The sequence below is a fragment of the Harpia harpyja genome, chromosome 6 (assembly GCF_026419915.1).
Source record: "Harpia harpyja isolate bHarHar1 chromosome 6, bHarHar1 primary haplotype, whole genome shotgun sequence".
Taxonomy (NCBI): domain Eukaryota; kingdom Metazoa; phylum Chordata; class Aves; order Accipitriformes; family Accipitridae; genus Harpia; species Harpia harpyja.
In genome coordinates, this window is record NC_068945.1 from 48,327,562 (window position 1) to 48,354,957 (window position 27,396).

General features: G+C 38.2%; 1 protein-coding gene across 3 annotated transcripts; it reads left to right on the top strand.

The window, feature by feature from the left end:
• Positions 1 to 1,153: 1,153 nt before the first annotated feature.
• On the top strand, positions 1,154 to 25,470 carry TUBGCP6 (tubulin gamma complex associated protein 6). Of its 3 annotated transcripts, XM_052790857.1 has the most exons (27): positions 1,154 to 1,255; positions 2,012 to 2,819; positions 4,320 to 4,483; positions 5,881 to 6,091; positions 6,606 to 6,779; positions 7,820 to 7,941; positions 8,271 to 8,346; positions 8,843 to 8,952; positions 10,801 to 10,892; positions 10,990 to 11,129; positions 12,831 to 12,980; positions 13,630 to 13,711; positions 13,789 to 13,877; positions 14,056 to 14,171; positions 14,848 to 14,986; positions 15,076 to 15,192; positions 15,442 to 16,750; positions 17,162 to 17,217; positions 17,476 to 17,668; positions 18,031 to 18,199; positions 19,554 to 19,695; positions 20,839 to 21,033; positions 21,306 to 21,438; positions 21,673 to 21,886; positions 22,999 to 23,198; positions 24,032 to 24,194; positions 24,991 to 25,470. In XM_052790857.1, the coding sequence occupies exons 2-26, from the start codon at positions 2,073 to 2,075 to the stop codon at positions 24,181 to 24,183; spliced, it is 5,292 nt and encodes a 1,763-aa protein (XP_052646817.1). In that variant the 5' UTR covers positions 1,154 to 1,255; positions 2,012 to 2,072; the 3' UTR covers positions 24,184 to 24,194; positions 24,991 to 25,470. The 3 variants fall into 3 exon arrangements, with proteins under 3 accessions (XP_052646817.1, XP_052646818.1, XP_052646819.1); XM_052790858.1 differs by lacking the exon at positions 24,032 to 24,194; XM_052790859.1 differs by lacking the exons at positions 1,154 to 1,255; positions 2,012 to 2,819 and having other exon boundaries at positions 4,464 to 4,531.
• Positions 25,471 to 27,396: the final 1,926 nt, after the last annotated feature.

Here is a 27,396-nt window from a genome sequence, read left to right on the forward strand (position 1 = left end):
CGTAGTTTTTCAGCGTTCCGGATACGATTTAGCGCTCATTTTCAAGAGCACTTTTCTGTGACTGTGACTTCAATATGTGACCTTTTGATTTCAGACGCTTCAAATTATGTTTGTACTGGTGTTGCTACTGGGATCAACTTTGCATAATTTGAATAACTAAAGCTGTCTTTGCAGTTCTCTTTTTATAACTGTTCCCACCAATTCCCTTCTCGTTCATACTGGTTTTCGGTTATTGCTGGATAGGAAATGGTACCCCACCCTTGAACATTTTGAAATGAAAATCTGTTTCAAAAGAAACTAAAAGCCACGTCAAACATTTTTCACCAAAAAAAGTTGATGAACACAAAGATGTTCTGCTTCAGTTCAGAATTTCTTTGAACTTAACTTCAAACTCCAAAAAGTATTTATTTTAGATTGGAAACTGGGCAACAGCCAAACTTTAGCTTCAAAACTTTTCAGAACAGGAGATTTGTTGGTTTATTCTTCTCTCTCCCGCTCTCCTCCCTGAAAAAAAAAAAGTTGTGGGTTTTTTTTTCTAACAATTAAGCATTTTCAAGGAAAAAGCATTTTCTCAGAACTATCTCTGCTCATTCCCTTTTACCTGCCTTCGTTTAACAGTGTTTCTCCAGCCAGCGTTTGAACGATACCAATGTTCTGTTTTGATATGCATTTTTCTAAGATCTTGATCGAATTTATCAAAACATGAACTGAGAGAAAAAGCCCCGCGTATTCTTGGTAGAATTCGCGTGCAAATAGCGTCAGAAGACCGCAGAGCGACGTTCCGCGGATCGGGACGCAATGCAAGCGTGGCTTACTGCTTTCTGGCACTAGCGTGTTGTTTCTTGTAAACGCAGCGACAACGCTGAAGGTGAGCATGGCAGGAGTGGCTTAAAAGCCGTGAAGTGTCTCAATGGGCGGCTTACGCTTCGGCGTTTAAAGCCCTCTGCGGCAACGCTCCTCTCCCTCGCTCCCGCCCGGGGACGCGGCGTTACCGCAGCGGCGCTGCGAGGCCCCGGCGGCCGCGGCGCCTCCTGCCCCTGCCTGCCCGTGGACGCGCGCCATTTTAGGGACCACGGCAAACAGCCGCCTTGCCTGGGGCTCCGTCCCGGGCAGCGGGGCCGGGCGGCCGCCCCCCGCCGCCGCCGCACGTCGCGCTCGCGTGACGTCGGCGGCCGGCGCTGAGGGAAGGGAAGGGAAGAAGGAAGGAGGCGGCTGCGGCGTCCCGCGCCCGCCGGCCCCGGGAGAGCCGCCCCAGGTACGGCGAGGGGCGGTGGGGAGCGCTGGGGCGGGGTCCGCCGGGCCCCCCCCGGGCGGGGGAAGGGTGGAAGGGGCTGGGGGTGGCGGGGCAGCCCCGCGGGGTGCGGGGGTACGCGGGGGAGGCTGCTGGTGCTGCCGGCCGTGCCCCGGCGGGGCGGGGCGGCGAGGAGGGGGCTGGCACGCCGTTCTCGGGGGTGGAAGGGCTGGGCCCAGCTTGATCCTCAGGGCAAGCCCCCGCCGCCGGGAGCTGCCCCGGGGTGGTGCCGGCACCCCCCGCAGCTACGGGGTGAGTGCTTCAGAGCAGCCCCAGGGATGGCCGGTGCCGCGCAGGCCAGCCCTGCGCCGCCCGTCACCGTCAGCGCCCGCGTCTTCTCGCCCGCTCTCTGCGCGGCCGCGTGGCTTCTGCCGGGGGCACGGCGCGGGTGGGAGGGAGGTGGAGGATGTCTCCTGGGAAAAGCTAGAGCGGTAAAGCTTTTGCAGGTGTTCCCACGTGAATGCTGTATCAGACGGGGACAATCTTCTCTGTTCTGTTTCAGTCTGCTGAGCAAAATCGGGGTCTGGAATTAAGCTTGCACCACCATCACTTTGCTGGTGATCAAAGTCATAGTGTTATTTTTATTGCTCGTGTCCTAAATACGTGCTAGGTCAGTTTTCTTCGCTCTCATTTTGGGCCGTCTCAGTTTAAGTTGAAGCGTACTCATCAATTTTTCCTACGCCTTACGAGTGTTTCTTCCTTTTCCGGTCTTTTTTCCAGGTCTTCGCATGAAACCAGAGACCCAGACTGTAACTGCTGTAACCTGACGATTTGATTTGAAATGGAGAGCATTACGCAGTTGTTCAATGATTTGTGTGAAGCGCACTTGACAGGTTTGCCATGGAAGGTCCACCTGGGTAGGCGGAAGATGAGCAAGAGAAGGGCTAAGCAAAATCTGAAAAGGGTTGCTTATAATGCCCTGTTCATAAACCTTTTTCAAGACGAGGCTCGTAAGCTACAGTCAAACGTTTCCAGGCTTCCAGTGAAAAACAAAATTTTGATGCTGTCTTTCAACTTGAGAGTTGGTGGCCTAGGTGCTCAAGCGGATAGACTGGAGAGTCTTGTGGAGGAGCTGGAATCAGCTGAATGCTTACCATTTACTGAAGTTAATTCTGTCTTGGATCTCTTAGTACAGCTTGCTGGAACGGGTCCTCCTCAGCTTGTACCGCAAAAAAAGGACTATTTTCTGAACAACAAATATGTTGGGAGAAATGTCAAATATCAGGGTTATGATTATTATGATGTAAGTGTATTTGAAGCTGATATACAATCTCTAATAACAAACGAAGAATGTCAGTTCAATGACACAATTCAAAAGACGCTTCAGATAATGGAGGCTGCACCTGGCACTGGACTCCCTGCCATAGGGTTGTTCTCACAGAACTATCCTTCTGGTGACAAGTATGAGAAAGAAACGCGGGTCTCACTCTTCGGTGCTCTTGTCCATAGCCGTACGTATGATATGGACATCAAGTTGGATTTGCCACCAGTGCCTGACAATGCAGATTTGTCTGGACTTGCAATTAAAGTATGGTATCATTTGGTTTGGACTTAAGAGTGTGTGCGTGCCTTCAATATGCCACTTTGAAACTCTAGTTTAAAATATAGGTAGTCTAATTTGTAATAGAAGCATGCAGTGTTGGAATTTAAGTGGAGCAGGGATCCTTTTCTTTGCTGAGAACAAGATAAGCTTTTTGGATACAGAGATGTATGACAATGAAAACCTTGGTCTTGTCTTACAACTGTGTAAAAAAACATCATGTGGCCATAGGCTTTATGAAATTAAGCCATCAGCTATATCTGTGCCTTCCCCACCCTAGTAATCTTTTGCTTGCATTTTTGCCTGCTTTGCATATTGAACTCCTTTGCATTGTTGTTTACTTGTTACTGTTCAGCCTGACTGCATAAGCATTCCTGTCTGAATGTATGTGTTTTACTGTTCAGATCATGTTACCTAACTTGTTGTATTTTCTTCTTGGCTTGTTGTGTCTTAAAACATTTTTTTCAGTTACTGTATTTCATTGGATCTCCTGGTTCCCACTGTCCTTTTACCTTTTCAGTGTGCACAGTTTCATGTATCTTTTTTTCCCCTTTTGCTGTCCATTCTATTTATTTTTGCTGTGTTTTATTCTCATAGAGGTACTAGTTAAACTTGTTGGGGTTGTTTTTTTCTTTCTTTCCATTTTTACTGTGTGTAGGTAGGTTTTTTATACTTCTGTCTTCTAATCCTCATTTTGTTCTCTCTACTTAACATATAGATAGCTCTTGCAATTCCCTTAACTCAGGGTCTTAATTGAAACTTCAAGGCTGACACATTAAAAAAGAAAACCCCTGTGCCATTCAGTGTGCATATATGGATGTAAGTTGTAACTCAGGGGAGGCAGAATCTTTTTGAGTAAGTGCTGTACTCTTTCAATCAGACTGGAACATTTGTGATTTCTTGAAGAACATGCTGCTTTTTATGTGGGTGTGATTGTCTTTTACTAAAATTGAGTACTGTTCTGCACACACAACTTCTGTTGAGTGGGAATTGAGGATGTGGCATATACCCTGTTAGGACAACTGCAGATTTTCTGCGTATGAATAAGCATAAGGGAACAAACTATGTTAGTCATAGTTAACAAAATATTTACAAATTTGAAGAATTAGGGCCTGGATCATTTGCTCAAATGAAATACTGAGCAGTATGATTTTATTACTGTTACATATTGTTGAATATCCAGACCTTAGATTCTCAGTTTCTAGAGCTATATGCTTACCAAAGGAGTAAGTTTCAAGTTTAACACCGACAAACTTAGTATATTATTTTAATGGTGATTGTTGGTTTATGTATAGGCATTAATACCCATAGAGAGTTATCAAACAGAGTACTTACAGGAAAAACTTGAAATAGATGTAAAGGGAGGGTGGACAACACAGGTTGAGTCATGTAGAGTTGCTTGATCATGAGTGATAGCAGAATGTCTTTATTAGCATATGTTTCTTCAGTAAAATGTTTCCACGTGTAACATTGAACTCTCTCTGACAGGTTCCTCAAAGTATAGACCAGTCAGAAGATGAGGGATTCCAGTCAGCATCCAATCTGACTCCTGATTCTCAGTCAGAGCCGAGCATGACTCCAGACATAGACTTGTGGGATGCAGTACTTACATATGGACCCAGCAAACGAAGATGTTGGGAAAGAATTGGATAGTATGTGTCTGATGTTACTGGCAAACTTGCTATGCATCATATGCAAATGTATGAAGGTGCATTTCATCTTAGTTCCAAATTACCTCAGTATAAATAGTGAAATGTGCATATTTAATTCACAGAATTCAATATACTGCATTAATGATTGAGAAAGGAATAAAGGTCGTGTAATTTCAACAAACTAGTTCTTAGATTGCAGCTGTTTCATAGGAAGAGATAAAATTATCTTTGCCAAAAACACTGAAGGGATTATGGGAACACTTGCTGTTTGTGTGAAATGCAACATTTTTCTAATTAATCTGACTTCTTATGCACTATTTAATTTATCTCAGTCTAAAATGATTCCATAATTTCAGTTTCAAAAGAGAAAGTGGTAGTTGTAGAGCACTAGAATAATTAAACCGCTATCTCCCATTATTCTACAACAATGTACCAAACCAGAAATTATTATAACAGATTTCTTGATGGTGTAGTTAGACTTGTAGTTCTTTTGGCTGTTGAGTAGAAGATGCATGTCCTGAGAGAGGGCTCAGCATAGCCCTGTTAAAGCTTCCTAGCTTCCCTAAATGGAAGGAAAAAAAAAAAAAAGGCAGGTATGGCAGGTACCTCCTTACATTCCTGATAGGCAGTGGTGTGCCTGATTCTTGGAGAAACTTTGTTCTGTATGTTTTCTGTAATTTTAAGTAATAATCTAGTGGTGTGTCTGTTGCAGTGTTGCACAGTGTTCTTTCAACTCTAAGCCTGAGAAGCTCAGAAACTCAGAAGTTCCCTGATCTGATTTTTCAAAGCCCCTGTAGCACACTCTAGCTTTGTTCCTAGTACAAGACAGTTTTTCTTGCTACCATTTAGACTGTAAGGTTCTTAGAGTCAAATGTAGACCATATGCCTGACAGCTTTCATGTAATACATGCTACTAGAATTCAGAATTTTTTGAAGAACTGGAAGGAGAAATTGTTTTGGAGGGGATAGTAATCCTCACTGGGAAGAGCTAAAATGTGTTAATACAAGTCATTACAACATTTTGAGGATATTGCTCTTTAACATATTTAAGTATTAGTATTGCATGGACCCTGGAAATCTGGTATATATTGACCTCATTTTCCCAATGTGAAAACTGTGTCAGGGAAAGCCACAAAAGCAGCTGGTAATTCTCTGTCAAGGTTTCTGTCTCTGAATTGATGTTCACATTACCTACCTATTTATTTCTTCACTGTACTGAGTTTGGGCTACAGTTTCATTGAATGCACATTCCCTTGAAAATGTACTATATTACTAGTAGCTTTTTCTGTGGTCAATACTGGCTGTGTAAAATTCTGAAATGCCTTTTTTTTCTTTGGGAGATACATTTCCTTCTTTTCATACAATAACCTTGTAATGTTGTGTTTTCTCTGGCACAGCCCACCTGGTAAAAAAGAGGAACCGTATCTTACTGAAGCTGGGAGAGAAGCTTTTGACAAATTTTACAAACTTCGAGAAGGGGAATTGCAACTGTTTAGTAATACTGTACTTCAGCTTCCACAGCTTGTGCTAATGAAAGAACCTGAACTGGTTAAGGATGTCTTGAATGTGCTCATTGGTGTGGTATCCACTACATTTTCACTCAATCAGGTATGGAAGATGTTTAACTGCGCTTCTTAGTCGCATCTTTTTCCTTTTTTCTTTGTAGAGGTTTCCTCTTCAATACATTTGCTTCTTTTGAAATCTTGAAGTTGTGGATACTGTTAAAAGTTGAATGTGACCTAATGGCAATAAGGCAGTGTTTATGTATTGCAATAATGATGTTATTGCAGTAGGCTAAGAGTATTTGTAGTCCTCTAAGTGAAAATAGGTTTATGAATACTTGAAAATAGATATGTAACTAGTTTTTTAAATTGGATTTTCTTTAAGGAATTAGATAATGAGTCTTATTCTGTATATTTGAAAATACCATTCGCACTCCTGAAATTTTGCTACAATTTAATATGTTTATCACAGTGTCCTAGCTATATAGTCTCAGTCACCAGAGTATCTAAACTGAAAATGTCTGCTGTTATTTTTGTGTGTAAATGTTTGCTATTTTAAATCAGAATACAGCTATGAAATATTTGAATCTGCCTTTTTTTCCCTCCCTATATCCTTTTAGGCTGCTCAGACATTTGTGATAAAGGAGGGGGTATATGTATCTGGAACTTCACCAGAGACAATGCACAACCTACTCTCGGAAGTTGCAGAGTATGGAACCTATTACACACGACTAAGTCGTTTTTCTCTTCACCCAGTTTTAGATTCTTCATACAGCAAAGGACTTGTGTTTCAGGTAAAACAATTGTATTAAATCATGTAGATTTAATAAGCCAGTTATCTTAGATAGAGAAGGTGACTTTGATTTCGTGTAAAGCTGGAATTTCTGCATTCTGCAAAACTGCTAAGCATTTTAAGTGTAATGCTCATCCCACGTCGGCAGTGAACAGTGCCACTGTGTTTAAATCACAGCTCTGTGTGCTTAGGTCTTGCTTGCACTGAAACACATGATAAAAGGTTTTCATTACCTGAAGTGTGATGTTGTTCTGTTGAGGACTAAAGGAATATCAGTTTTAGATGTTTTAAAAACATTACATATTTATACATTAAGATGTATAAAATTAAATGAAATATTAAGGACTTTCTTAATACAGTTTGTATATATATAATATATATATTTAAAAACCGAAATAGAGAAATATGATACTTAATAGCTTTAATTACTTTTTCTCAGTTCAGAATTAAGTGCAAATTTTCCCTGTCAGTCCTCTGTATATTATGCTGAACTGTACATACACTGTGTAATATCAGATGATTTTATCTCTTTCTAATGCATAGAATTGTTAGGATTGGTTGTGACAATGTATTCCTTCTGAATATTTGATTTACAGCAATGTTAATAGAAATTGAATAAGAAGGTCTCTCTCTTCGTCCTGTTAGCAAAAGTTCTAGATGAGTTTTTTCCATTATCCAATTTAGGCATGAAAGTAAGGAAAGAGGTTTCCCTAGGTTCATACTATAGCTGTTAGAGAATGAGGAGCTCCCAAAGGGCAATTCAAAGAAGGTGAACCAAGATGCTTTATTATACTGTGCATGAGTACAGGCTCCGAGCATTGGATATATAAAGAGTATAGAGGAGTCATCTGGCTAATTTGAATGTCTGAAGCTGCATGGACTCTTACTTTCCCCTTACTTTGGTATACAAGTCCCTCTTACCTGTGTGTGCAAATTATTTTAGTAAAAAGTTTGTTTTCACGGTGATGCAATTGATGTGAGACATAGATAGACTATTAACAATTTAACAGTAAGACTTTAAATATTTTCTGTTGATACTAGGCGTTCACAAGTGGCCTGAGAAAGTATCTTCAATATTACCGAGCCTGTGTTTTGTCAACACCTCCTACTTTAAGTCTTCTAACAATTGGCTTTCTGTTCAGAAAATTAGGTCGTCAGTTGAGGTAAGAGAATAATACTAAACATTTAAGCTTTTCATAGCAGAAAAAATGCAATCTATTTTTTCATATACACTAAAAGAGACAATATTACATGGGCATTCTTACATAGTCTTTCAGTATTTTTCCTCTATTTTAACAGAAAGGTTTCTTTCTTTCTAGAAGATTCTAGGGAAAACATGTACGGTCTTTATATTCAGTTTCTTTGTTATCCCTGTTATCATTCCGCTGATACAGTAGGGTTGTTGTATGATGTTTAGCTTCAGCAGAGTTCATCACTGTGTTCTCAGACTTCTGGTTGAAATTGTTACATATGTTTTAATATTGTTTTTTAGGTACTTAGCTGAACTTTGTGGCATAGGAACAACAGCGCTGGGGATCAGTGGTGGAGCTGGTGCTTCATTTCCTACGGTGATAATTAATTTGATGTTTTTATGTTTGATTTGGGTTACAATGTTAATATTCTTCAAAATTAGGTAGGATTTTACATAAAAAATTTAGTGTTGGTCTCTCTGCTACCAAAGATGTGACCTTGGACCTCTACTTACAATGCTATGATCCTTTCTCCAGACATTTTAACATTTGGAATTTTGTCCTTTGTTTTCAATTTCTAAAGTAAACACAGGACCCAAAATAAGCCTTCCATTTCATTCTAAAGGAGATGTTTGTAGCAAGTCAAGTGAATCCAACTCTAAACATACCTGTTTCCCTCCAGTGACTTTAAAGTGAGCTTGAGGTAACTAGCTCAGATAAAGTGATCTTAACTACAGACAGCTAGAGGAAGTGAGATGAATCCCGTCTTCTGTGTTCAGTGAAACAAGTGAAGCTGTATATTTATGAGTGTTTTGTTATTAAAGTTGTCGTGAAGTTTGTTGCCTAATATTAGAATATTTTTCAATTTTTTTAGGGTGTTAAATTGCTTTCGTATCTGTACAAAGAGGCCCTCAACAACTGTAGCAATGAACATTATCCAGTTCTTCTGTCTTTGTTGAAGACAAGCTGTGAACCATACACAAGGTGCGTCCATACTTTCTCTGCATAATTGTGTTTAAGAGCAGTTCTGAGTTAGTAATCTAGTGAGTAACTCTGCTAATTTAACAATGACTTTTAACATTTTCAGAGAAGATAGAAGGTGTGGCTGTATCTGCAAAATAATATTAAAATTAATTAATTTTGCTGAATCCTTCTTTCCCTCTCTTTTCCAGCTCAGTAACAACATAAGGGTTTTATGTGTGACTAGATTAGTAAATAAATACATGTGAATAAGACTTCTTTTTTGCTACTGGTCCTGGAAATTCATACTGGAATATAAGACTTGCATAAACTTTTTTTTTTTTCTTCTCATACTTCTAGTAAAATCCTGAAACTGGCAACTAACAGGTTTCTCTTGGTGTTGCACAAACTGGGAAAGTTCATGCTTATCTCCACTGTCTTTTTCTTGTGGGCTTTTCAGTAAGCAAAAATTAAAAAAAAAAAAAATCTGTTGTTCATTATGTAGATGTAACTAACTAACAATAGGAAGTAGAGTTCCTTGGATTGCAACAGTTTTGTTAAGCAGTGCACATCAATTTAGAAATTGTTAGTTTATAGACTTCTGAAGAGATGCTAATTTTTTTTAAATAGCTATTTAGAGGCATTATAGCTGTAGTCCATCATCAGTTTACAATGATACTTAATAGATGTAATGATACTAGAAAGAGAAAACCAAAATCTGTCAAAATGCTCAAATTTAATGTTCCTCCCATGGCCACCCTTCTTGTTTTTTCTTCCTTCTACATAAAATGTTCTTCAGAGAAATTTAATTTCGGATTTACCAGAAGACTCATTGAAATATCTTCACAGCTCCTGACCTGCAATTTATAGAAGGTAGTCAGATTTCTGAAATACCAAGGGCAGGATGTCATGACATCACAAGGAAGCTAAAAAATATGAAAGTATGCTTGCTAGTATGTTATACTTACAGCATTGACTCTTAAATTTGTTGCAAATGTCCATTGAAACATCAATCATATACAATCAGGGCTGCCATGGAGGGAGGCCTCCATTATCTGCAGAAAGTGTTATCCCACTCATTTATTAACCTGAGAGAAATTAAATAATAGAAGTTGTTGCTCAAATAAATCATAGAAGCATCAGATTGAACACTTTAAAAGTTCTTAACTTTTTACTGGACGGTAGTTCCTGTGCTGAATGCTTCCTGTTTGTTACACTGACCCAACGTCTAGAAACAGCGTTAGTATTGCAACGGGTAAGAAAAGAAAGGATTAGCTTCAAGATGCTCTGAGTCTTTTTATCTATAGCTTCAGATAATTGTATTTTTTTATTTTTTCAGAAGTTTGGTTTCACACAGAGGAAATATGAAAAAGCATGAATAAATATTCCAAAATAGTATTTCTCATTATTGCACGTATACTAAAATTGTCTCTAGGTCTGGGGAAAAAGTGCTTGGTATTGCATCTTTGTTTTATACCTTTTCAGTTTCTCTTTGCTAAAGTTACCTCTCTTTAAAATGAATCCTTCCTTCTTATCTTTCCCTATGCTTTTGATGTGCTGCAAAGATTTGCAGAGACTTTTAATATGTACTTAGTAAAAGATTGTTTTAATTAAGGCAATGTTCTTTCATCTCTAACTAATTATCACTGCAATGTTCTATATAAACATGGTTTCTTTTAAGAAAAATGTAGAGACACAATCCTGTATGTATCTTTAAATATCAGTGTGACAGCACTTAATTGCTGGTTTTTTTCTCCTGCCTATAGCTTGTGTGTTTTGATGTTTTAAAGAATATACTTACTGTTTGGTTATAATAAAGTTGAGAAGGCGAGAGGATTGATTTTCAATATTGTACAATTATATTTTTTTTAGATTTATCTATGATTGGGTATACAGTGGTGTATTCAGAGATGTTTATGGAGAATTTATGATCCAGGTGAATGAGGATTATCTTTGTTTCAGAGGTACAGTATGTATATGGAGCATTTCTAATTTATATAATTTGTGCTGTTAATTAAATAATTAAAAACACATACTTTCCTCTTTTTGTTTGATATGTAGATAAACATTATTGGACTCATGGTTATGTTTTGATTTCAAAAGAAGTAGAAGATTGTGTCCCTGTATTTCTTAAACATATTGCTAATGATGTATACATATGTGGAAAAACCATAAATTTACTGAAATTGTGCTGTCCTAGGGTAAGTTTTGGTTTGGTTCCTTCCTATTACATTGAGAAAATCATGTCTCTTTAGAGCAAGTTTCTAGGTTTTTAGCAAGTTTGTTCCTTTATTGAAAACTGGTATTGCATAAGTAGGATGTTGATTCATGAAAGGCAATTAATTGCACTCAGATACTTGTGAGCTGATTATCCACTCTACTTGCTAACACCTCACTGCAGAAATATAAATTTTTAACAGCATCAAATTTATCATATCCAATGCACATGCTATATTTCTTATTTTCCTTTGTATTGAAAGCAGAAATGTTTTAGGCTTCCAAGCAAGTGCCTTCCATTTTTCACACAACTTACACTACTATTTTTTGGTTTAAAGATGCCTCTCTTACCAGGTCTTGATTCAGTTCTGCATAGCTCTTGTATTTCAGCTCTATCACTACCTTTCCAAGAAGTGTTTAAATAGTTCTGTTTATTCATATTTTGTAGAACGAGTCTTGTCCTTGATAAGAGAACTATGTTAAAACTACTTTGTGTCTTCCCTCTTCTCTATGTATGTCTAACAATGGAACAACCACAGAGGTGTCTATAGGCGCTCTTTCCCAAGTAACTTATATTCTCTTTCTTTTTAAGATCAGAGCTGCCCAGTCTTGACAGAGCTGAGCAGCTCAGTATCAGATATCTGATATCAGGCATAAGCCTAATATCTCAAGTGAGATGACCCTCTGCTAGTTCTCCTGTGTCTGCTCTGATAAGCGTTCTCAAACCATGACTCAGATGTGCCAGTAGTACTGGGCTTTTTATAAAACAGTGTCGGCCATAATTTTCATTATAAATTACAGCTTTATCAGTCACTAACAGTATCTTAATAGATAGAACATTCCCCCAGAATGTGGGGCACCCAGGTTCAATCATCTTCCATCTGTCTGAGAGTGCCCGTCACATTTCATCCCTTTCCATGATAATGCCCTAAACAGCTGGCTCTTCCATTTTGCATAGGCTGACACAGTCCCAGGAACACAGCTCTGGGCATCCCCTGTTCTGGCTTTTACCGGTAGACTGGGGAATCTAGTGTGAGCATGCCTATGCACTCTTCTTTTTTTAAAGCTCACTTACCTGTTTTCTGCACTGAGTAGAACAGCTTCAGAGATTTAGGGAGGTTGAGGTGGAGCAGAAAGACCTAAGATACTTAGCTTAGAGAACGGGTACTCTGTGATGTGCACTGGCCATGTTTTTCAGAGTTATGTCTTGTGTAGAGCTCTCTCCTGTAAGTATGTGTCATGTTCCAGACAGTTCCTGTTAAGTGGGGATCTGAGGGGAGTATAAGTGAACAAAACCTAACTTTTGATAGGAGAGATGCATTCAGCACTGAGTTACTCAGGCTCAATTAATTTGGATATTCAGAAAAGCAAAATTTTAGGCATTTAGAACATTACTAGTATAAATGTATGTATCTGATTTTAGATTCCTGTCCAATTCAGTGGGGAAGAGGGGGACCTTGAGAACTTGACTTGTGATCCAACTTCTGGAACATTATAACTCTGTCTCCTACTTTGAATTATATAAATGCAAAACCCGATGATATTATTAAAAATTTTAGATCCTGTGTGGAGGCTTGTTCCAGTATCTTGAATTGCTAGTTGCTAATTTAACAAAAAATATGTGAGTTCATATAACATTTTACAATTTAAAAAATGTATTTAAAAGGAAATTTCTCATTTTTCAGCATTATATATGTTGGTCAGATATACCTGTTCCCCGGATTTCAGTTATTTTTTCACTTGAGGAGCTCAAAGAAATAGAGAGAGATTGTGCAGTGTATGTAGGTCGAATGGAAAGAATTGCCCGGTACAGTTCCATTAGCAAGGAGGAAAAGGTAAATGAATAAAATAATAAAGACCTTATTGTTGGGATTTTTTTTTTTAAATGCTCATTTTTCGTTTTTGTTATAACTTTGAAAGAATTTGTATTCATGGTCAGAATTTTTTCATTGGTCAATTCCTGTTTGAATTGTTACCACAGCAAAAAAATTTATTTAATATAACTTTCTAAAGTATAGGTGACGTGTTGTCATTTGTTGGCATTTTCATATCTTAAATGAGTTTTGGACTTCCATCTTAGTTCTTTGCAGCAGCAGATTTGCCCTCCTACTGAAAAGATTGTTAGATTCTAATTTAACAAATGTGACAAGCTAATTAGTAACCAGATAAGACTCTTTTTGTAATTTGCATAGCTAAGTGTTTTTTTGGAACTCTTTAGTTATAAAGAGACTTCTGTCTTTCAGATGCCATCGGTGTAGTGCATATATCAGATGGATTTGGTTTGTTGTAAGGTCTGGAGTATTAACTTTCAATATTAGTTTATAGACTTTCCATTTAATGAATTTCATTATTCATATTTCTGTACTATAATCGTAGATTAATAAGCATTATAAAGCATGCACCTTTCTTTGCAAGAGTGTATTTTCAAGTCTAAAATAGAAAAAATTCCCATCTGTATTTTTGTCTGTTTGGGTTTTTTTTCAGGATTTGCGCATGGAAATAGCCAAACAAGAATTAATTTTTCATGCTCGAGAAACTGCTAGCAAAGTACTAAAAGCCATTAATGGTAAGTTGCAGTGGTGTTTCATGTGTTTTCTGGTGGGTTTGTTAATGTAAACTAACAATATCTTTATTGTAATACAGATCGACAAATATCAGAACGAATGGCTTTGGATGCAAAGAAACGGGAACAGTTTCAGAAGCTGAAAGAGCAATTTGCAAAAGATCAAGAGGTATTTCTGTATGTTTCTAAAGGCCAACTATTTCTTAGGCAAATAATTGAAAGGATATCTTGATTTATTGTACTGAAGTTGAATGAATAGTTCATGGGGTACAAATAAGAACTTCTTGCAGATGTGTGCGTTACAGCTGGTATTGAGAGTGGCTTTTAAGTGTTAAATATTTATGCAGCGTCGCCTTGCAATAAAGCAAGAGGAGATTGATGATGATTTCAGCTATGCCCGAGAGCTCAGAGAGAGAGAAAAAAGACTGAAAGCTTTAGAAGAAGAACTGGAAAAAAAGGCAAGGTAAGTGTATCTGAGTAGTCTCCCAAAGCTTAGATACTCCAAAACCATCATAAAGACCTCAGGAAAAATTACTGTACAGTAAAATCTATGGTACTAGCAGTTCCCAGACATTGCTCTACAAGGGTAATGTTTGCAGTTAAAAGATGGATGTAAAGATTTTCGGTAATCTATGAGCAATTTTGTGATTTATGAATGGTTAGTGGCCCCAAAATCTGGGACCCACTGATTTGCACCAACCCTATCCAGTCTGGTTTTTGTTTTGATCAGAATTTCAGGAAAAAATTTAACTACGTCTTAAAATTAAAAGCTGAGTCCACAGCAAATATGGTCACATGTATGTCAAAGCAGAAGTAAAAAGCAGACGGAGGAGTTAGATTGATAGTTATCTGAATTGTTCTTGTTATGCATCTAGTTGTATTTCACTTCTTCTGTTATATCTAAAAAATACTTAGGATAAATGAGTGACCTACTAAGAATAGTTATAGAAGTACATATTGACTAAGAATACAGTCCTGTTTTCTCCACCTGTTTCTTCTCTGCGATTGAAGCCTATGGCTTCTACTTTTAAAAAATTGCTTTTTAGTTCTGAAGTGCTAAGAGGCCTTATTCTTTAGAAGGGAAGATGAAAATCAGTATGCTAAAATCTTAACTTAGCTTTATTTTTACCTTCATTTAGGCAAGAATTAATTGACCATTATAGCAAACTTTCTGATGATGCAGCCCGTAGGGAACAAAGAGCATTATGGAAAATCCAGCGACACAAGTTGGAAACAGCCCGTCTTAAGTTTCTGTTAGAAGATCAAAAATGCATCGAGGTATCTTCTGAAAAGATTTGAGAAATGTAATTTAGAAAATTTGGTACTTGGTACTTTAAAACTTTTGGTTGTGTCATTTTTACTTATAGGAAATGCTTGAAAAACTTCCAGATGGAAACTACAGGAGAAAATTAGATATTATTCCTTATAAACAGTGCCAGCTGGCTTTAGATAAAAACCCTGTTGTGAAAGATCCACATTCACAGGTGAGTTTATTTTCTTACATAAACTCCAGGTTGCTGTTCAAATCTCCCTCAAGGGAGTTCATTTCATGGTTCATTTCAGTTTAGTAAACACAAGGTTCACTGTAACAGCAGGGTGAGTAGTTACCACATTATTTGTAGTACATCTGAAAAATTGGAAAATTTTAAATCTTACATGTAATAAAGTGGTGATCTAATAAGTAGCTTGATTATGTGACTAGCCATACAGTGTAATAATTATTTCTTTTTTAGGTGTCATCTCTGAAACCTCTGCATTCTAGTGAGACGGCTGGCATAAAAGAATCTGAGCCTGGACTGGAATATGCTACTTCTGCTGACAAAGCACTGCCCATGCCAGAGCTGACAAGTAGTAATGCTGATCAGCATTTTCAGCCTAAAGCAGTAGGATCTGAAAGCAGTTTCCAAAGTTCAGAGAAAGCGTGTAGTCCTCTATACAGTGCTGATTCCTTGCCTGAATCCAATGTGAATATAGAAGATTTCTTATCAAAGCCACAGGATGAACAACCTGTTGCCATTAGCATACAAGGATCTTTGCTAGATGAAGCATTCCGAAATATTAACTCAGACCTTTCTGAGACTTCTCAAGTAAGTGAAAATCAGCCTGTCTTGAAAGGAGCACTGGAAGAAGACAATGCACCATTGCATCAGCAAAAGGAGTATGATTTTAATACAGTTCTCAGACCATCTGCAGCTTGGCAGGGACATGTTAGAGTTGGAGAAAATGTATTTGATGTGGAGTATAGAAGGCCTCGGTGGAATATTCATGGACATGCATCTGATGCCAACATTAGAGTGGGAGAATATGTACCTTATGTGGACACTTACCAGCCACATTCAAGTCCTTACGGGCATTCTTCAGACTCCCATATAAAAATCAGCAGCTATACTTCTGAAGTTGAATCTAGCCGACCCCGGTGGAATATTCATGGGCATGTTTCTGAAGCTCACATTAAAATTGGGGAATATGCATCAGAGGTAGAGCCCTCAAGGCCTAGGTGGAACATTCATGGACATGCTTCAGAAGCCAATATTAAGATTGGAGAGTATGTGTCAAATGTAGCTCCTACAAGGCCTCGATGGAACATCTACGGTCATGCATCTGATGCCAATATCAAGATTGGTGAAAACATGTCAGAGGTGGTCTCAGCTAGACCTCGTTGGAACATCCATGGGCATGCTTCACAGTCGCACATCAAAATTGGAGAACTGGTTTCAGATACAGAGCCTTTGAAATCTCGTTGGAGCCCGTTTGGTCATGCATCCCAGTCAAGCATCCAAATAGGGAAGTGGGCCCCATCTACAGAAAATGATCCAATACCTCATCGTAAAACCATTTCTGGTCCTTCTGACTCCACGGTTCAGACACTTCTGTACAGTGAAGAATTACCTCCTGCTGAAGGAAGCAGAAAGGAAGCAAAAACGTCACAAGTTAAGGAAAAGACTTCACCTCAGTCACAGTCATCTGACAGTGTTCCAGTCTTTCCTGATGCTAATATTAAAGATGACAAAAAAGAAAATACAATGAAAGAGAAACAAGAAGGTAAAATAAAATTAAGTTTATTCAGTCAGCATTTGAGGGCTCATGAAAGTAACTGTAAATGGTTATGTTCAAAGTGGATACTTATTACTTAATTTCTTGCATAACTTTTCAGACACTGTGAGAATTCAGAGGAAACAATTTGAGCTTAGTCTTGTTTCCTATGTACAAGAAACAGCATTAAAAAAATTCTAGTCTGAAATTTTGTGAAATGGGACCTCATGTGATCTCGAGTAGAGAACACGCATAGAAGTGTGTGAGTGGGACTGTGGGGAGGGACTGTTACTGGGGTGGTTGTTTCTGTGATAGTCTATAGAGAAATTTTGAAGAACTTTGGGACCAGATCTGAAGTATGAACTAAGTATTATAAGCAGGTCTAAGTAAATGCTGTCTTTAATTTGCTTGTGATTGCAGTAATTCCAAATGTGGTCAACAAGGACCCTTCTCCAGATTCCTCACAGAGCTTACAGGTAGGAAACAAAGTAGTTGTCAAGAAGACTTCCTTTTCCTTCAAAGTATTAAACACACTGGTAGTTAAGGTAACACATTTCTGTCCTAATCTAGTAATCACTGTAATACCATATTGTTTTTACATGTCAGAAAAGTACAGGTGAGTAAGCTTTTTTATTTTCAGTTGGAACAACTAGTCAATTACGTGTAAGAACACATTACGTGCAAGTAGACAAAGCCAGAATCTCTCATAAAATTTGTCCATTTTTTTGTTTTAGGCAGAAGAACCTGAAAACACAATTCCACAAGATATTGTGCCTCAAGAAACTTTACCTTCTGAAGCTAATGCTCTCAAGACTAAGGAGGAGGAAGGGGGAGAGGAAGATACATGGAAGAAAGAACAAGCTTATTTGAGAGCCTTATCGGATCAGTATTGTATTGAAAAATATCAAGATAGTTATGATTTGATGTGTGAGTAGAACTGTTGGAACAGTAGATCAATAGAAGATGTGGTAAACTTGAGCAAGAAAGCTGAGTCCCAGAAAAAATACCCAAATTACCAGTAAATTACCAATATTATGAACTGCAGTAACCAAACAATTTGCTTCTAGGCACAAAGATGAGAAATACATTTTGACACATTATGATTTTCTAACCTAGAGGGGTTTGTAGAGTTTAATAGAAACAGATTATCAAATTGCTTAAATATACTAAATACTATACTATATATTATAAATACTATACTATATATAAATGCTATACTATATATTATACTATATAATAAATATATAAAAATTGCTTAGCTTACAATGTTTATATATTTTTAAATTTAGCAGAACTACCAGTTTCTCATCTCTTGCATCATGTGATACCAAGATCGTACACTTTTCCTGTGGATCCTATGGTACAGTCAGCAACAGATGAAACGGCTGTACAGCTCAGTGAGCTCCTGTCTCTGCCAGTGCTGATGAAACGTTCTATTACTGCTCCACTTGTATCTCAGTGAGTATTTGTTAGAAATAATGAATCCATAATTGAGCAATTAATGTCATGTTCTTTATTAGTTCTTTTTCGAGACAAGAGTTGCACATAGATCTGTTCTCTTAAATTTTCTCTTTGCTCCCAGAAGTGGTTCAGTGGGTGGTCTGTTACTAACTAAAAAGTTCAGATTTACTATAATTAATAACATAAACTTACATTTTTATGTGCATATTAAAAATTTGAAGGTCTATTTGAAATACAAGGGCTTGGAGGGAAGTGTTTGCTCTCAGACTTGTGGATTGCGCTGCAGTGGTTTTGACACCATTGGTTTCCTTGTTCTTTTAAAAAGGAGGTGTATTATTTATAATGTTTGTGCTAGTTTTTATTTGGCAGATGAAAGATAAGGAGAAAAAAAAAGAAAAATCTTTTGATTATGTGAAAGCTCATGCATATTGATCAGGATATATTTTATATTTCTAAGGGAACTCCAGCTTCAAGGCTGTTTTGAAGTTTAACAGAAGCTGTTCTTGTTGCTATTGGAATATATAGAGAAACCCTATATATGTTGGACCGTTTTAGTAGTCTGTCTAATGGTATTTTAAAGAAAAGGTTTTGTTATTATGTACAAGATTGGCTTCTGTCATGAAAAAAGTTATTCGCAGATGTGTTGAAATGCTTCCTGTTTTAGAATGTACTTTCTTGTAAGTTTGGACTTCTGTTTACTAACTGAGTATGCTATACTCAAAGTTTGGTGTAATGTAGAAAGACGTAATTATCTAACTTAGTTTTAAACATCCAGATGGGCTACCAGAATAATCTGTATGCAGTTTCATGTATTCAGCAAAGCGAAATAAGTGAGCCTGAGTTGTGTGCTGGCAGAATTAGCCTATCCCTGATATGCAAGTTAAATTATTTAAAGCTAGCTTGAATACCTACACTATACTGCAAACTGTAGTATAGATCTGCCCTAAAGATCTAGTGTCAGAGCTTTACTAATTAGGATATTCTTCTCAGGGATTTGATAGTCTTTCTTAATCTGTTTATGTAGGTGACAGAGATAAGACAGAAGGTTATTGCTAAAATGTTGCTTCAGGCCCACCAGCATGTTCTAAAGATCATTATATGTAGCCGGTCTTAAAATACTTCCCCAGTACTGTTCAAAACCCAGTTATGTGAAGTGGTAGGTTTTAATTCTGGTATATTCTGGATGAAGATTTTTTTTTGTCTCATTTTTTTTGCTTATGTGAATATCATCCTGTCTTGGATATCAGAGTTAAGTACTGGAGCATTAATCTGATGTAACCACAGCTGAATGTTAACAGTAAGGAAGGAGTTGCTTGTAAGAATAATACTTTTTCTTTGTTTTTATTCTTAGTGTTTCTCTTGTGAACAAAGCAATAGTTGATTACTACTTTGTGGAACTGAATGTAGAGAAGCATTTTGAAGCACTGAGACACTTTTTGTTAATGGAAGACGGGGAGTTTGCTCAATCGCTCAGTGACCTGTTGTTTGAGAAGGTATTTGCTTTGTTATCTTAACCCTTGTTTTTGGGTTGTCTGTTTTACCTTGATACCTCTGGATTAATTTGGAAGGGAATGAGGGAATGGCGTGAATTACAATCCTGGCTTGTGCCGTTTTCCTCTTTTTGTGCCCTGCTGAGAAGTCTTGTAGCAAGGAACTCTGTTAACATTTTAAGGACTGAGGCAAAAGAAGGTCTTTGCTCAGAAGGGATGCTCATACCCAAGGCATTCCCAAGGAAGAGAGTAATATTTCCTACTGCTAATCCCAGCCATAGAGAGAGTACAAGGATTTGGCACATTGAGGAGGATAATTTGAAACTTTGACAGATAAGCAGTCGTGGAAGGGTACTTCATTCTTTTCTGTGAAAACTGCTGCACTGTTGCTGTGTCCCCTCCCATCTGCTGGCAGCAAGGCTGGAAGAGCCCGTTGCCATTTGCTAAAATCCGGTGGAAAGGCCTGTGTTGCAAAATACCTACTCTTACCTCAGATATCCTATAGAGCAGATGGGAGGGCATCTGAAGAGAGTGCTGGGCCCTCTGTTGAGACAGTATTTTCATGACTTACCCTTGTGTTTGTGGGGAAGACAGCAAGGTAGGAAGGATAGCCTGGGTTAGTGTAGCTGGTTGCCAGTGGAGATACGTGGCCGTAGGATAGTTAGTGCATTTCTCTGAATCCTAAGAATGCTTTAGCCCCAACTAGGGAAAGCACTTGGGGATTTAGACTTGATGAATAGCTTTATTTGTAAACCTCCAAGGGTGCTGAGTTGATGACATAGGCAGATTGGAGTCAGATAGATAATGTCAGTCCTGTCACTGGCTTTCTGCCCCACTAAAGCCTGTATTCCCTGCACTAGGGATTTGTAGCAGCTTCTGAACCACAGCAAACTGCAGTCCAACATACCAAAATAAATCAGTACAGGTATGAGATTACCTTCATGCTGTGAAGAGCAAATCATTCAGAAGTTGCTTGTTAGGCTGTTTATGCATCCCTATGGCAGAAGCAGAAAATTCCAGTCAGAATGGTGGAGCCAAGCAGGATAGTTACCACTTTACCATTCTGTTTTAATTTACCTGTGTTCAGGAGCCAAGACTTTTTATTAATTCTGTGTAATTATGATATTTTTTTTTTTTTACCCCTAGCTTGGATCAGGACAAACACCTGGTGAATTGCTGAATCCACTGGTTCTTAATTCTATCCTAAATAAAGCATTACAGTACAGTCTTCATGGTGACACCCAGCTTGCTTCCAATCTTTCTTTTGCCCTCAAGTATCTTCCAGAAGTGTTCAAGCCCAATGCACCGGATGCTCTGAGTTGCTTAGAGCTAAGGTACAAGGTAAGAAAGCGTGGAGAAAGGTAGAATACTGCAATTATACTGTGGTTCTTACAGACCATGGTAGAGTGAATACGTTCTTAATAATGGAATAGCTTTAAGAGGAGTAAAAAAATTGTGTAATGGAAATTACAGGATTTACTTACCCTAGCCATTGCATTACATTATTACAATACATATATTAATTTGTATGTCCCTGAAATACTTGTATCTGAAATATTCTTATAATTTCTAATACAAAAATATAGTATGATCCGCACTGTTATTTCTTGAAGGTTGACTGGCCTCTGAACATTGTTATTACTGAGAGCTGCATGAATAAATACAACAAGATCTTCTCCTTTTTGCTTCAGCTGAAGCACATGGTGTGGACTCTCAAGGATGTTTGGTTTCACTTAAAACGCACTGGTAAGTATAATAAGTGAACTAGAGAGCGTCCCGTTTAAAATGCTTTTAGCACCCTGTGCTAGCCGATTGCTTATAAACAGTCACATCAAGCTGCAAAAGCCACATTTTTTAGAAGAAACTTCCTTGGCATTTCAAACAGACTCTACTAACAGAAACCTTCATTTCTTTAAAAACCCTGATTTTAGACAGTCTCCATGGGTGCTGATGATAATATATTTCTGTTTTTATTTTCAGCTTTAGTGAGTCATGCATCAAATTCTGTTCAGTTTCGACAGCTCCAGCTGTATAAACATGAAATGCAGCATTTTGTGAAAGTTATTCAAGGTTACATTGCTAATCAGATTCTTCATGTTACATGGTGTGAATTTGGAAACAAACTGTCTTCTGTAGGCAACCTGGAAGAAATTCATAGAACACATGCTGAATACCTCAACAAAGCAATCTTCAGGCAAGTTACTATACTTATTTTTACTTCAGATATTTAAGTTAATGGAACGGCCAGTATAGCCTAACGTATCTGTGCAAAACTGATTTCTACCTGACACACTAAGTAGTCTTTACATATGAAAGTGTTCTTATGTAAGAGAAACAAACTTCATGGCACACTATGAGGTCCATACTTTAATGCTTTTCTTCAGCTACCCATCCTCTTCATTTCCCCAGACTCCTTGGTTTTGCTTCCAGCTCCAGTTCACCCTGCCTCCGCAAGCTTTAAGTCTACTAAGACAGCTCTAACCTGAAGACTAAGGGCACACTTGCCACAGTTCTGTTTTTCTTCACCCCATCCTTGGCATAGCCTTTGTAAATTAACGCTGTTTCATTCAGCATGAGTAGTGTGCACAAGTAAGCCTAGCTGAAGGATTGTAAAATGCTTCTATACATTGTATATGCATTTAATATATGTGCAGTGACGAGGACTGGACTTTGAAGGAACAAATGTGACCTGATGCCTCTGTCCAAATTTATGAGCAGTGCAAGAGACATCTGTCTTCTAGGAATCACAAGCTTTTAGCCCTTTGTTTACTGTGTATGAGGCAGAAAGTGGTGTGAATAAGAGAAGAGAAGCTAGGGTTTATCTGGTTTCTTCTTAAAGAGCATACACTGGAATGATAAAGTGGGGAGATGGGGGGAGAAGAGGTGATAAGAAACAGAAATTATAAACAAGAAAATAAATCTGTGCTTTCATGTCTCTCTTTTTCAGTTTTAATTAGAAAAAACTTGCCTAAAGTTGCTGTTTGGATACCAGGTGATGGGATGAGAGGGGATTAAAGTTTTTAATTGTTGATTTAAAGTTGATAATGTTTATAAATGTCATCTGTTTTGCAAATGCAGATGTCATTCTAGAAATGACCAATGCAAATACCAGTTTCTTGGAAGAGCAAGCAAACTTAGGTTTAGGCACCTTTTTTAAAATTACCATTACAGTTGGCTGCAGTCTCGTGTATTTTTTTTTTAAGCAATTAAAGAGGAAACCTAAAGGATTGTCACCCCTTTGTATTTTTTTCCTACAAGCAATAAATTATGTCAACTACTTTTCTGAAGTTGTTTTTGTTCTGTTAGGGGTCTGTTGACAGAGAAGGCAGCTCCTGTGATGAACATTATACATAGCATCTTCAGCCTTATTTTGAAGTTCCGCAGCCAGCTGATCTCTCAGTCATGGAGCTTTGATGCAGGGAAGCAAATGGCTGTTCATCCCAACTTTGGTCTGATGCAGCAGTCATACAATACCTTCAAGTACTACTCCCACTTCTTATTCAAAGGTAAGAAATTGCATAAATTCTAGATAGGAGAAAAGGTCAACTGAAAACTGAAAAAATTACAAAGAGGTTTTGGAAGTATAACGTAGTAGTAGGAAGATGTGTGTACTTAGCATGCGTTAGAAAATGTAGTTCCCAAATGAAAACTGCATTATTGTGGTTTGCAAAGATCTGCATATCCATCAATTAAAACATCCACACAAGAAATCTAACAGATATCCCAAAACTGACCATAAGTTTTTGCTAATTTGCAAAATAAGTATTTGGTATTTAGCTCTATGTGTGTGCTTACATTTTTCTTTTCTCTGGAATTGAGTTCTGGAACTTTTTATTGGCAGCAATGATAGTTAGATACCACTTACAAGTAATTTTAGATATAACTGCATTAGTTGAGTATTACCATTGTTACAAGATTTGAAAGTTCTGATTCCCGTGTTGGACTAAAGCTCAGAGAGCGTCCTAGCACTAACTGGAGCTTATATCCAGTGCTCCAGGCAAGTGTTTTTCAACTGCACAGATCATTTGCCAAATGTTCTTTCCTTTAACATGATAAAATTTCTTCTCACTGTCAGCTTAGCCTATAATGTGAAAAAATGGTTATCTGTCTTTCCTCTCCATTTCCCTTTCAGATCTTGCTGGTGTTTTTAGTACAAGTTACTTATCCTTCTCCTGAGTACAAAGGTGGTTCATGGGGTTTGGGTTTGGTTTTTTTTTTTTTTTGAAAACCCTTAATTCCCGAAGGAAGTACAACTGTTTTCCTTAGATCTATTTTTCTAGAATATTTTCTAGTCAGACTATATTCTTCAGGAAATGAGCTGCCCTTTTTATTCTTTAAGGGTGTCCAAAAATGGTGTCAAAGGACCAAACCCAGATATTTCAGGATGAGTTAGAATGGCTGCTTCCAAATTCTACCGGAAGTCAGAACACCTCTGGGAGCCACCTAAGCCCATACTACGAGATCTATGGTTGCTTCATGGACAGAGATTAATAGACCATTCCGTAAGGAAATTTGCTGAGTGACCTAGTTCTTTACACCCTCTTTATTAAGCACTACAAAACAAATATGTGCTTGTTCATCTACACTTGTACCTTCAGTCACCGTGTATTGTAAAATGCCCTCTTTCACAATGGGTTGATCCGGAATCCATTGAAAGCCAATACAAAGCAGTCTGGACTTCAATGGCTTTGGCTCAGGCCCTAACTTCTAACTATACACTTTCCCTTCTTCCTTGCATGTTACTACTGCTTGCTAATTTCCTTTATATTAGTGCATGGGATGTTTATGAGCTTAGGGAGTTTCTATTGCCTTTTTTCCTTTGTTATTAAGGATGTTTGGAGCAGTCAGTTTGTTCATTCATAGAGCTTGAGGGGTTTGTCCCAGGAATTTCTCTTTGGTTTTCTCTCTCACAATGGACTTTGCTCAAGAAAACTTCAGCAGAGATTCTTCTTTCACAGAGGTCACCAGAGGACCTAAACATGCTTCCTGGTCAGTTGAAATTATGATAAGAACACACTGTCTTTCTGTGAAAGCAACTTGAGAAAACATTTCCTTATTAGAATAATACAGTTTCACTTAGAACTGACACGTAGTCTTTCTTTTGCATCTTATTTGAAATACTTTGTAATTCCAGAAGGAGATACTGGACCTTTCTTACGCAAAAATACAGATTTGTTTCTATTGTCTTCCAATTTCTGCATTAGGCTTTTTTTTTTTTTAAATTAAAATGCACAGATACTGTCAAGGCTGACTTCAGAATATGAATCTTAGTTTAAGCTTATTTTATTTGTCTTCCAGTGGTAACAAAGCTTGTAAATAGAGGATACCAACCACATTTGGAAGACTTTCTACTGCGAATCAACTTTAATAACTACTACAAGGATAACTGAACTTTATAGAGTAAGGATTGCTGATAGCATGGTAAACCAGAAACAGATAAACCTCTATGCTTATGATTTATAGAAGCTTATGCAAATGACATGCAAGAGGCTTTTTTCTTCAGTGAAATAACCTGCCATCTAATAGCTTGAAGAATATAACCACCACATACAGAGAATGATGCTTCTTAAAAGCCACCACACCTACCAGTTGTTTGATCTGCTAAGAATTGATGTTGTCATTATTGCAAAGATAGAAAAGCTGAGTGCCTGGTCTTAACAGGGGCGACAGTGCAAAACTGTATATCTGTGAATGTGTAAATGTTGTATTTTCAGTGTTGTGAATTTCTTCCAATGTAAATATATGTATGTGAAATAAATTAACAGGTACTTTCTAAAACTGTTGAGAGATGAGTATGAAGTACAAATGTTCAGACAAAGTATCTATTTGATGTGATTTATTCAAACTGATATTAATTCTCAATCTAAACTTGATAACTAATTTCTTCAAGGCCATTAGTCACAGTGGAAGAGGGCATGATAAAAATGCATGATATGCATTAAGGAGACCTGCTAGGAGATACAGTATTTGACTATTCAAGCACTTGGTAGTAGTTGAATCACTTATGCCAAACTTAGTTTCCTTATCCCTCATTTAAGCTGTGCACCTTATTTTGTGGTGATTATATAAAAAACCTAAACCAGAAATTGAGCATCACTAAAGTGAAACAAAGCTCTAATTCCAAATGTATTCCAAGTACTGCTTTCAACTGCAGGATCACATTTTCAATTTGCTAATAATTTTCCTTTTTGTTTTCTTTTTTTTCTTCCATGTCATGAAAAGAGACAATTGAACTTATAACTGCACGGTATGAGAATGTTGTAGAGGCAGTCTGCTTTGAAATGCGTTGATTTTGAGATCCTGGAGTCACAGTTGCTTAAAATGTGGATACATTCATCAGGAGCTCATTGTCTGATGAGTGGCCACTTATTTAAAAGTACAGGCACGGCTAGCATATTACCAGTACTATGGAATATTGAATATTATTATTTTCTGATGATGTGTAGGTAGTTTTATGATTTTTTTTTTTCTTTTTTTTCTGAAATAATAGAAAGTAAGCATTAGAGTCAGAATATACCAACTGTAAAGTTGACCTGAGTGTTTCTGCTCCTGCTCTGGTACCAATGTCAGTATAAAAATGCGGTAATGCACAGTTGTAACATACATCTTCTATGTTGTTTCTTTATCTGTGCTGTATTTAATTAACTAGCTTCCTTTTGTTCTACAGAATAGGAGATGGAAAGAGCAAGTGGCTTACAGATTGAGCTATTTTGTTGCCTGGGCAGGCGGAGAGCTGTTTGCCTACCTGACTTGCTCTTCAGGAACTATGCTAGGGCACATGGAAAATAAGGAGGTGACTGGTGACAGCCAACATGGCTTCACTAAGGGCAGATTGTGCCTGACAAATTTGGTGGCCTTCTGCGACGGGGTTACAGCATTGGTGGATAAGGGAAGAGCAACAGACGTCATCTACCTGGACTTGTGCAAAGCATTTGACACTGTTCCACACAACATCCTTGTCTCTAAATCAGAGACATGGATTTGACAGATGGACCACTCGGTGGATAAGGAGTTGGCTGGATGGTCGCACTCAAAGAGTTTACAGTCAACGGCTTGATGTCTGAGTGGAGACCAGTGGCGTTCCTCAGGGGTCAGTATTGGGACTGGCACTGTTTCTTTGTCGGCGAAATGGACAGTGGGATTGAGTGCACCCTCAGCAAGTTTGCCAACCACACCAAGCTGTGTGGTGCAGTTGACATGCTGGAGGGAAGGGATACCATCCAGAGGGACCTTGACAGGCTTGAGAGGTGGGCCCGTATGAACTTCATGAAGTTCAACAAGGCCAAGTGCAAGGTCCTACACATGGGTCGGGGCAATCCCAAGCACAAATACAGGCTGGGCAATGAGTGGATTGAGAGCAGACCTGCGGAGAAGGTCTTGGGGGTATTAGTGGATGAAAAACTGAATATAAGCCAGCAGTGGGCGCTTGCAGCCCAGAAAGCCAACCATATCCTGGTCTGCATCAAAAGAAGCATGGCCAGCAGGTCCAAGGAGGTGATTCTGCCCCTCTACTCTGCTCTCATGAGACCCCACCTGGAGTACTGCATTCAGCTCTGGGGCCTCCAACATAAGACAGACATGGACCCGCTCCAGCAAGTCCAGAGGAGGGCCATGAAGATGATCAGGGGGCTGGAGCATCACCCCTATGAGGACAGGCTGAGAGAGTTGGGGTTGTTCAGCCTGGAGAAGAGAAGGCTCCAGGGA